The sequence below is a fragment of the Diceros bicornis genome, chromosome 17 (genome assembly GCF_020826845.1).
Source record: "Diceros bicornis minor isolate mBicDic1 chromosome 17, mDicBic1.mat.cur, whole genome shotgun sequence".
NCBI classification, from domain to species: Eukaryota; Metazoa; Chordata; class Mammalia; order Perissodactyla; family Rhinocerotidae; genus Diceros; species Diceros bicornis.
The window spans coordinates 11477268-11487865 of record NC_080756.1 but is presented as its reverse complement, the minus strand read 5'-3'; the positions used below and the strand labels follow the sequence as shown (position 1 = coordinate 11487865).

The following is a 10598-nucleotide window of genomic DNA, read 5'->3' as shown; positions in this document are numbered from 1 at the left end:
GGGGGAGGAATTTGATAATGACACTTTCCTGATAATAAAGGAACTGCATCAGAAAGGGCCCTCCTTTATGTGTTATTACCTCGAGGACGGGGGTGACAGGGAACAAGAAGAGAAGCAGGAGTTAATCCACCCACCCTCCTCTCCGGAGAAGCTCCCTCGCCACATCCCAACACCTCAGGTCAGACTCACAAAGATGGAGATGGTCATTCCGGGAGACACAGGATTTAAAGGGATGTCCTCAAAACAGAACACCCCACCACTGCTACACCAAAGGGTACCCAAGAGAGAAGATCATCGGAAACACATTTTCTCTTCTTCCTGCCCCAGTCAGGGGAAGAGGCTGCTGAAGTCGGTGAGCATCAGCTGGACTAGCTGTCCGGGGTAGAGAGCATGGGCTGCCGGGTCAGATGTCTCCTGCTCTGGCCGAAACAGCGTTGGTCCAAACACAATTCCCAGGTTGTGGGGGGTCATGCGGTTCTTATCTGAGTGTGCTATCACCCTGTGGGCAAAGGCCAAGCGAAGGGGCTAAAGGCAGCAGCTCTGATGCTTCAAATAAATCCAGCCCTTCAAAGGTTTGAGTGGGGAAGAGTTCCCTCTGGGGTCCCTCCAAAGAAACAAAGGAGAGAGCCTCAAGAGGAATGGAGATGGGACCAGTGGGGGAACCTTCAAGATATCACTTGAAGATGAACCTAGGACACACCCGCCTCTTCCCAGCTTCAGAGACCTCCCCTAGCGTCTTCTCTGCTCACAGTTTGGGACGCTTTAATTCAGATGGCTATCCTTTCTCAGAAGTCGCTGGCCAGGCCCAGCTCAGCCAGATAAGCCATTGCCACTGTCCCAGTGGGAGACAGAGAGGCAGAGGGAAGGGACACGTTAGATTTCCTTCATTTCTCTCACAGCATCCCTGGGCTTGTCCTGGGCCCCATTTCCCCATTTGATGCTGACTGATCAGAAAGCTTTGATCCTGATAATATGTCCCCTGCACAGAGGTTGACTGTTTCCTCCATTTGCCTACAAAACTCAGGTGTTTTCCTACCTTCCCCACCTGAACAGAGTCCATGCTACAGGCCCCGCTCCACCCTCTCCCCACATAAACAAAGATGTGCCATCTTCCTGACCTGCACAAATGCTCCAGGAGGTACCGCAGAGTGTCATGGTTGGGCTTCGGCATCGAGCCTATTAACTCTTGTATTTGAGAGAGGCGCTGCTCTGATTCGGAGAGCGCTAGAGAGACAGTGATGGGCAGGGCATGGGGGTAAGGTTAGGGAAGATGCTAGGGCAGAGTGGGTAAATTCCCTCCTCTTTCCCGTGCCCCTGGAAGACATCATTAATCTATCGCAGCTTTCTTTTTCACTGAGCCCAACTGTAGCCTTCGAATTCTGTTCAATTCAGCCCTCTAAACATTCACAAAAAAACAATTGGAGTTGGCACATGAGTTAAAAGTTATTTTCCACCTCTGTGCTCAGGATGAGACAGAAGAGTGTAAGGGAACCTGTACTCGACTCTATCCTCTACCACTCATGCCTCCCCCGACCCCATATCAAGGGTGTCACCCAGAGCTCCCATCCCTTACCAAGGGCAGCACGGAACTGAGGCAGCAGCAGTGGGGGCACCAGAGGCTGGGGTAGCTCCCTGAGAAAAAGCTTCAGGGCTCCAGTGATCACATGAATGTCATCCCACTCAGCACTGTCCAAATCTAATCGGCCTTCTGGAAGGAGTAGGTACAGAGGGGTTCAGGGCCCGTGAAGGGCCAGAGGGAGCCAGAAACTGAAAGATCAGGAGTTTAGGAGAAGATCTAGTTAAGGCAGACCACAGGAATGCCTTTGGGGTCCACACTGGGGCAAGACAGCAGAGGTGGGGATGGGGACAACCCTCCCAGGAGCAGAACAGGGGGGAACCCACGGGGAGTAGGGAGGACGTGGGGAACTTTTAAGGGTTTGGGGGGCTTTCCGTGTAAGTACCTTGTCCTGGCTGTTCTGGGAACACATATCTCCCATCGGAGGTGATCGCCCGCTCTGCAACAGGTATGAGAAGAGATCAAGAGCTAAGACGTGCAGTTCAGCCAGAAGACCTCCCTGTTCTGCCAGCTCCCTCACTCAGAACTGCCTGTGGTTCTGAGGCATGAAGTTCTTAGTACCTCCACTTGCCCACAAGCCTTCTCACCTCTGTCCACCAGGAATCGAAGTTTCTGGACCACTGCCAAGTTGCCGCTCACCCGGTAAATGCCATCCACATCTAGACCTAGGAGATGAGGCAGGGTGCAGATAAGGATTCCTGCTCTACAGTGTGTGTGGTGAGGGCTGGTGAGGGGTCAGAGCGTAGAGAGAAAAAGCGCAGAAGGGGAGGGAGGTGGGGAATTCTAGGACTTGGCCTGTTGGAAGGGGACATTCTGGGTCTCTGGGAAAATGACCTCTCTTATCCACAGCAGCAATGCAGAGCCGCACAAAGCTGGGCACCGTGTCCCCTTCCCGCTGGCACAGTGATTCCAACTGGCAACCGAACACCTGGTCTGGGGAGGCACAGAGAGAGTGGAAAGCCAGTGCAGCCATCACCCATGGAAGCTGTTCTCAGCACAGGCCTTCAACCCAAAGTTGGGCTGACTCTCCCAGCTGCTGATCCAGGCCTGGGCAAGGAGCTACACGCCCGCCCCCCAACAATCAGCAGTAGTGGGAAAGGCAGTGGTCTCAGAAGAGAAGAAGTTCTGGGAAGCTGTACTCTGAGACTCGCTAAAGTTTTCTTGCCCATGAAATGGGCTGACGCCCAGATCAGGAATGTACAAGTGCTTGCAAAACCACTAAAGCCTGCACGAAGTAAAAGGGTGCCAGCTGGCCCAGCCCTCCTCACCTCGGAGCAGACCCCGCTCCTGCAGGCTCTGCAAGGGCGGCCTCTTCGCGATAAGCCGCTTTAGTTTGTTTCGCACGCGGTTCTGCTCGGCTCCTTCCGGACTCCGACCTGTCGCAGGCAGGCGGGGTCAGAACTTGAGAGCAGCGGCGGCCTGGGAGCCCGGAGCCGCCCGAGGCCCCGCCCCCAGCCCCGCCCCTCACCGGAGCTCCGGCGGCCGCCGAGCCGCAGCAGGGGCTTGGACGCCGGCTCCGACTCCTCCTCCTCGTCCTCGCCGGCGCTCAGCTCCCCCAGCTCCGCCGGGCCCGAGCCCGACAGACGCAGCTCCAAGGGGTTCTCCCGATCCTGGACCCGGAAGGGCGAGGTGGGCCGAGGCGGAGGTTGGACGAGAGAGGAGAGAAATCTGCACCCTCAGCTGGACGCCGGGAGACCCTAACCGGCTGCTGGGGTCGCACGTCCCAGCCCCACCCCAGGGCTCTACACCGAGATCGCCCTGTGCCCCACTGCCCCCTGAATCCTACTGCTCCTCCGCCACTCCCTCTCCGCGCCCCAGCCCGAGCCTCTCCCCAATCTCCGGCCCGCCCCCTCCCACCCGTCTCACCAGGCGCTCGATGACCGCGCGCAGCGCGCGGTGCCAGGCCCGCAGCTCGGTCTCCTGGTCTGACTGCAGCAGGAACTCGTGGCCAGGGACCGTGCGGATCTGAGCGGCCGGCGGGGAAAAGACTTGGGTCAGCGGAGAGGAGCATAAAAAGCAGGGGGCCGAGCAGGAGGCCCGTGCGGGAAGTGGGGGGCGCACCCCCGGTGGAGTGGGGCTTTGGGGCTGCGGGGGGGGGGCCACTCACGTGCAGGACGTTGCGGCGGCTGGACAGGTGGCGGCCGTGGGCCAGGGCCGCTCCGCGCAGGTCCACGCTGCTTTCGGGTCGGCTACCCGCTGGTCCCTGGCAATTAGGGGAGAAACTGAGGCCTCCGCGTTGTTTCCCTCACCGCCTCTCTCTCACCCAGTGGACTGTGAGGAGATGGAGGCTGTCTCCTTCCTAACTCCTTACCTTCCTCCACACCGCCCTCCCACCTCCACCCCCACAGTTGGCCTGAGGCGGGGAGAAGTCGTGCCTGCACACCCCCCTTCTCCCCTGCCTCGCACTCACCCAGACCGAGGAGGGCGCGGGCGGCGGTGGCTGTCGGTAGAACATCAAGCTGTTACCCGCTAACACCACCCATGCTGGGCCCCAGTTCTTCCTGCAGGGGCGGAGGGGGCAGCGGTAGTAGTGCAAAGGTCACTGAGAATCGCACGGAGAGGGCGCTCTCCCAACACTCCGCTCTACCCCAGGGAATCCGACAGTCCAGGCCCCTGCAGTGTTCCGGGCTCTCCTCACCTGAGCTTGCGCCCCCCCTGGGCGATCTTGGTCATGTTGAGCAGGCCCGACTTTTCCACCTCCTAGGAAGTGGAGGGAGGGGATCTAGTAAGTCACCCAGCGTTCCTCACAGCCGCCACTGCCTTCCCCATGGGGTCTCCCAGGAGTGAGGTCCTTTAAAGTTGGGAGGTTTGCTGGGTAAGAAAGGACACCCAGAGAACACTCAGAAAGAGGAAGATGTTTCTGAAGGAGCAGGAATTGGGGGGTGGGGCAGGGAGGATCTTGGCATTCAGGAACTAGGAGACTTACATGGGGGTCCTCCAGGACCTGCGGCAGAGGTCGAGAGGGCTGCAGGGCTGAAGGCTGGTCTGAAGGGTCCAGCTGGGAGGTGCTCCGGCGGAGGCAGGGTGAACCCTGGGGGAGGGGATTGGAGAAACAGGTGGAGGAAACTTCAACTTCAGAATCCCTGGCTGTAGGGGGAAGAGGGGTGCAGATGTGGGTGAGAGGCAGGGGGTACGGTGGGTAATGAGGAAGAATTTCTTGTAAAAAAGAGAAAGTCATAAAAAGATGGCCTTTCCTGCATGTGATCAGGAGGTGGAGAGATCTCACCTGGGGGTCAGGCAGTTCTGGGGTCCCTGTGTCAGATCCTGAGCCCTTTGCCTGAGGTTGCAGGACACCGTTGTCCCTATTCAGGGTCTGTGTCCCATCCATGGAGCCAGGGTTCTGCGGGGGAGGGGAGGGAAAGCTACATCCAGACGCCACCTCAACCGGCTCTCAACACCCTTCTCACAATTTTCTGCTGCTTCTGATCTTCTGAGAGCCCCGGAGAGAAAACACACTACTTTGGGGTTCAGTAGGGGAAAGCAGGAGATTGAGGGGACAAAGGGACAACAAGAGGGAAGGTCTCACCGTCTCTCGGGTGCGAGTGTGGCGTGGGGGCTTCCAGGACTTGCAGCCAGTCAGCGAATTGATGTAGAAGCAGCGGCCAGAGCTGGGGTCCAGGTGCTGCTCCCACGCGTCCAGCCTCTGCAGCGGGGGGCATGCAGGGCTTGGGGGCGGGGACCGGGGACAGCGGCGAAGGTCCACCAGGTTACAGTACACAGGGGGCTCTGACATGAGGGGCTGGGGTCTTGCCTGCCAGGAAAGGGGGAAGGAAGATAGTTATTCTGCCTGTGCCTCTTCCCAATCTTCTCTCCACCTAACCACTGTCTCCTCTCTCCCCCGCCATTTTCTCACCACCAGCTCCTGGCTGGGGTGACCCAGGTACTGGGGGAGAAAACCCAGTCCCCGGCCGTTGTTTTTTTTTTTTTTTTTTGACTCCCTCCCTCAGTCTTTGCTTTTCTCCTCACTTCCTGTTGCCAACTTCCCTCCTCCCCCACCCCGCCCCCACCGAGGGCCACAGGAAAGGGGAACAGGCTTTGTGGGGGGGGGGTTGAGGGGAGCACCCCACTCTCACATCCTCCACAGAGAAAGGAGACAGAGAGGGCTCAGAGACCCTGCTAGGGGAGGATGAGACAGGAGGGGCCATTTTCATCTACTATTAAGTAAGAGAGAGGGGAGGGGCTGAGTCTTCTGGAAGAGCAAGGGAGTTACATCTCTAGAGGGGACTTGCTGGTGACCTGAGCTGGCAAGAGAGGACACAGGGAAAACCCTGCCCTGGGCCAGGAGTTGGGAGGAAGAGAGAGAAAAGCATGGCTGGAGTGGCCTTCTTTCAGTCCCTCTGTCATCTGCCAGCTTCCACGTACCCTCAGGCTCTCTGCCACTTGCTGTCCCTCAGCTTCATGGCTGTCTCTTCCTCCTCCTTATTCAGATTCAACTGAATGTCATCTCCTCAGAGATGCTTTCCCAGGTCACCTCAGTCACTCCACCACCTTCAAGCTTCTCAGTAGCACTTATCAGTACCAAGGGTTACCTTCCTTATTTGTTTATGGGTTTGTCATCCCCCTGGGAATCCCTTGAGGGCACAGATTCTGTCTGTCCTGTTTGCCGTTGTGCCTAGAACAGGGCCCAGCAGTAAATATCTGTCGACTGACCATGCTCAGGAGAGCAGTGACTCACCATGTCAGCACTGGACTCCGTCAGCAAGTCCTCCTGAGAGAGGGATCTGCTGCTTGGTCCTTCCCGGAAGGGCTGCAGGAGGGTGGGCCTCAGATTGGTAACACTGACACTTCTACACATTTTGGGAGGAAGGGGAGGAGGCTGCTCAGACGTAGCCTGGGCTCTGCCTGGGGGTTCCTGAGACAGGTGGAGCTTTTCTAGGGAGCCAGGAAACAACTTTGGCCCTGGAAACAGAGAAATGGGAAGAGGAGGGGGCAGGTGATCAGAGGCGTGATCTTGGCTGAGTCCCCCATCCTGGGGGCTCCCAGGGAAGACAAGAGCAGGGGAGTCTGTGGAAAATTACATGAGACCCGGAAGGCTTGAGACTAGGGAGAGACATTGGGGACACGTTGGCGGTGCTGAGGAGCAGGCTGATCAGAGGGAAATAAGAGAAGTGGTTAGCAGAGGCTTGGGGAGAGGGGGTCCTTCCAATAATTCCCAGAAGCCAGGGAGGTAGGAGGGTGATGGGGGAGGGCTTACTCACCAGGAGTCCAGATAGACGGGCTGGGAGTGGTGGCAGTTGGGCTCTGGGAAGAGATAGATTCTTCTGTCACGTAAGCAGCTGGGACGAAGATGGGTCGAGACCTGGACGGTGCTCCCAGGCGCCTTGCCAACCACCAGTCTGAGTTGGTCTTTCGAAGCAGTAGGAACCTGTCCCCTTCAGCCAGAGACACTTGCCGGCCATCTGCCCCAGTGTAAGTGAAGGCATAGAGGGCACAGAGCTGGGATCCCCGAGAAGGGCTTCGGGGCCCCAGCCCTAGGCTGCCCCAGGTACTTGGCCACCACCGGCCTGACAGCATTGTGGTCAACACTGTCACCTGTGGGAATAAGGGGTGTTGGAGATCCAGAAAAGCACAGGACTACCTGCTTCCAGGCAGAGAGACATGGTTCTAAGAGCAGTGGCGGGGGGAAGGTAAGGACAGTAACTCTGCGGTGAGAGGAGAGGATAAAGCAGAGGCCCTGGGTGGGGGTCAGCAACAGGTTTCAGGGTCTAAGAACTCTGGGTGATGTGACTGGTGAGGAAGTATATAAGTAAGGTGAGAGAGGATGTGGTCAGCAAGGCTGCGAGGCCAGCAAGGCAGGAAATCAGAGGAGAGGGCCTAGCTCGGTGATTTTCCTCCAAGTACCTTCTGGGGCCCATCAGAAGATCCAGGGGCAGGAGGAGCTGGTCCTGGGTGGTGGTGGGACTTCTGAGCTAAACACAGGAAGAGGAGGAGAAAAAATCAGGTCTGAGACAGAACAGGCAAAGAGAAGTTAATGACAAAGATAAAAAAGTTTGTGACCCTTCATTAAATTGACACAACCACCAATGTTTCCATTACTGATCACCTCAGACCTAAAGCGGTGTGTTTCCTGTGCAGACTCAGAGAGACACTGAGACAGAGAAACAGAGAGCCAGAGGAATGGTAAGACCAAATTGGAGAGAAAGAGAAAGTAGTCAGGAGAAACACAGAGGAGTTTAGAGTTAGAGGAAGAGGACAAAATACAGTACCACCATCCTCTCAGTCCAGGAGGTGTTTTTGAAAGCTGAGAAGCCTTAATACATTCTCCGTACATAAGCCTCTTGGGCGGGGACCTGCTTTAGTGTGTGGGTTCATTCATTCATGCTCTTACCATGGATTGGCTGAGCACCTCCTGTGTGAAAGGAACAGAGTTAGGCCCTGGAGATAAGAAAGGGGAAGGAGATAGACACAGCCCTTGCCCTCTGGGAGCTTAAGGACAGATCTGAACTAATGACACAATAAATTTATTAATTACAATTGAATCAGGGGCTACTGACAAGTAGCACAGGATGCTATGACAGCATGGGGTTGGGGGGAGATGAGGACTGATGTCAGTTTCTCTCCTGTGGAAGGTGGAAACTGACCTCCTGTGTCAATTGCCAGAGCTCTAAAACCCACACTTGTGCTACCTCCTTACCTGACCACTCCTCTTTTCCCCTGCTTTCTGTTTCTCCACTGCACAATGTGAGGCTTTCTGTCTGGCTTTTGGAGAGCTGGGGTAGGGAGTGCCCCTCCCCCTTGGTGACATCAGAGAGCCAGCTTTCCTCCTCTGACATGTGATCGGCAGGCTGGGTTGCCAGTACTGGGATCCTGCCTCACTGATCTTCCTCCTTAGTTTGCCCCACTTCCAACATGTGGAGAATCCTACCCCTCAACTCTTCCTTCCCACTTCCAAAATAGTGACCAACTTCATGCATTGATTCGTTCATCAGTGTTTTTTAGAGGTTCAAATCTCATCCTCTTCTGCCTTCTCTGCCATCTTTCCTGCACTTTATCTTCTGACTCCTTCCCATTAGCTTTTAAACATAGCCAAGTCTCCGCCATCTTTAGACAAACCTCTCTCTACTGCACTCTCTGGTTACCATCTGACCTCTCTTTCTTTCTACAGTCAAACTTCTTGGAAGAGTTGCCTACACATGGAGGTCTCCATTCCCTCTCCCCTCATCCCCTCACCTCTCAAGGTCACTCCTCACGAGGGTCACCCCTGACTTTGCCCGGACACTTTGCAGTCCTCATGTGCTTGACATCTCCACAGCAGCCAACATAGTTGACCTTTCTCTCCTTCTACAAACACTGCTGGTGTCCCTCTTATCTTTCTAGCAGTTCCTTCTCTGCTGCATAAGGAAGCACTTTGCTTGTTCCTTAAATCCCAGAGGTCTGTCTGAGATCCTGTGCCCTTTGCACTCTCCACACCCTGGTGGTCTTATTCTTCCCCCAGCTCAAATGACCTCCATGTGATGCTGAGTACTATATCTTCAGTCCAGATCTTTCTCTGGAGCTCCAGCCTAATCCACTCCCCACTGAAAAACTCCACTTGGGTATTTCACAGGTACCACAAACACAGTATGTTCTAAACTGAATTTGTTAGCTTCCCCCACAAAAAACCTGTTTCTCTTCCAGTACCACTATTCAGTTAAATTTACCTTGAATAAATATGTAGTGAATGCTTATACCATATGTGCCAGGTGGGAACTGCGTATTAGGCATTGTCAATTGAGATGACAAATATGGCCCCTGCCCTCTCATAATAATTAAAATACAGTGTGATAATCAGTATGACAGTGGAAATGCTATCATGTGTTGGAGTACATAGAGGGTGTACCCAACTGCCCATGCCAGAAACCTGACAGCCAACCTTAATTTCTCTTGTTTCTTCACCACTCACATTTAATTCCTATCTACCCACTTTAATCCCTACAACCACCACCCTCTTTAGCCCGGATGATATAACCTCCTAACTAGTCTTCTTGCTTATAGTTCTCCCTTTCAGTCCATTCCTAGCACAGCAGCCAGAGCGACCTTTCTAAAACACAAAAATGCCCTGCCACTCTCCTGAGTTAACCTTTCAAATGCTTCTCATTGTCCTCAGAGCAAAGTCTAGATTTTACAATATGGTTTACAGAGACTTTCTCCTTTTATCCTAGCCTTTCACACTCCCCACTACAAACTCCATACTCTACCCACACACTAATTCTTCACATTCCTAACGTGCACCAGAGGTCTCTGGTTCTTTGCATATGTTGTTTCCTCTGCCTGGAACACTTCCTCTCTCCACTCTCACCAATATTCACCTGGCTAACTATTACTCATCATTCAGATCTCAGTGGAAAGGTCACTGACACAAGAAGGCCTCTCAACTCCTTAGAGTCAGGTAGGGGCCCTAACTAGGAACTCCCACAACAAGCTTTATATCCCCCATCATAACTTTCATCATACATTAAAGATTATTTGATTTTTTGGCCTTCCAGGAAGTCTATGAGCTCTGCCAAGGCAGAAGCCTGTATCTGTTTTGTTGATAATTGTATCTTCAATGCCTTGTATAGTTTCCGGCACAAAGTAACCTCTCTGTGCCTCAGTTTCCTCATCTGTAAAATGAGAATGAGAGAAGCTATCTCATTGTTTGTTTGTATTTTGTTAAATAACAGCCAATTTATTATAGATCACAATTTTATGGGGCAGAAATTGGGGTAGGGTTCAGGGGGTGATTCTTTTGTCCTATGTGGCATTGATTGGGGTCACTTGGTGGTGTTCAGCAGGCGGATGGGTTGGTCTGCAGAGCTTCACTCACATATCTGATACCTTGATGAGGATGACTGGAACGCTGGGGCCAGCTGGAGCTATCAGCTAGAATACCAACATGAGACCTCTCCAGCATGGCAATCTCAGGGTAGTAAGACTTCTTACATGGCAGCTCATGGCTACTAGAGTGTTTCAAGAAGCCTGGGCAGAAGCTGCATAAGAATATGGCCTAGCTTCAAAAGGCCCAGAACCTCCATAGAATTTTTAAGAATAAAATTAATTAATA

The 10598-nt window shown here is 54.1% G+C and overlaps 1 protein-coding gene across 7 annotated transcripts in view; it reads right to left on the bottom strand.

Annotated features, from left to right (window-relative positions):
• Positions 1–43: 43 nt before the first annotated feature.
• ARHGAP9 (Rho GTPase activating protein 9) overlaps positions 44–10598 on the bottom strand; it is an 11979-nt gene continuing 1424 nt past the window's right edge. The window contains exons 2-20 of one of the 7 annotated variants that reach the window (XM_058557822.1): positions 7783–7925; positions 7418–7485; positions 6775–7108; positions 6252–6475; positions 5103–5327; positions 4803–4916; positions 4503–4607; positions 4215–4276; positions 3987–4077; positions 3684–3779; positions 3443–3541; positions 3045–3186; positions 2845–2952; positions 2411–2509; positions 2164–2241; positions 1962–2015; positions 1574–1708; positions 1119–1224; positions 44–499 (exon numbers count right to left, since the gene is read on the bottom strand). In XM_058557822.1, the coding sequence (XP_058413805.1) occupies positions 328–499; positions 1119–1224; positions 1574–1708; positions 1962–2015; positions 2164–2241; positions 2411–2509; positions 2845–2952; positions 3045–3186; positions 3443–3541; positions 3684–3779; positions 3987–4077; positions 4215–4276; positions 4503–4607; positions 4803–4916; positions 5103–5327; positions 6252–6475; positions 6775–7090 (2226 nt within the window). In that variant the 5' untranslated portion in view covers positions 7091–7108; positions 7418–7485; positions 7783–7925 and the 3' untranslated portion in view covers positions 44–327. Of the gene's footprint in view, positions 500–1118; positions 1225–1573; positions 1709–1961; positions 2016–2163; positions 2242–2410; positions 2510–2844; positions 2953–3044; positions 3187–3442; positions 3542–3683; positions 3780–3986; positions 4078–4214; positions 4277–4502; positions 4608–4802; positions 4917–5102; positions 5328–5429; positions 5483–5938; positions 6075–6251; positions 6476–6774; positions 7109–7417; positions 7486–7782; positions 7926–10598 lie in introns of those variants that run through there. The other 6 variants (XM_058557820.1, XM_058557821.1, XM_058557819.1 and 3 more) reach the window with 6 other exon arrangements.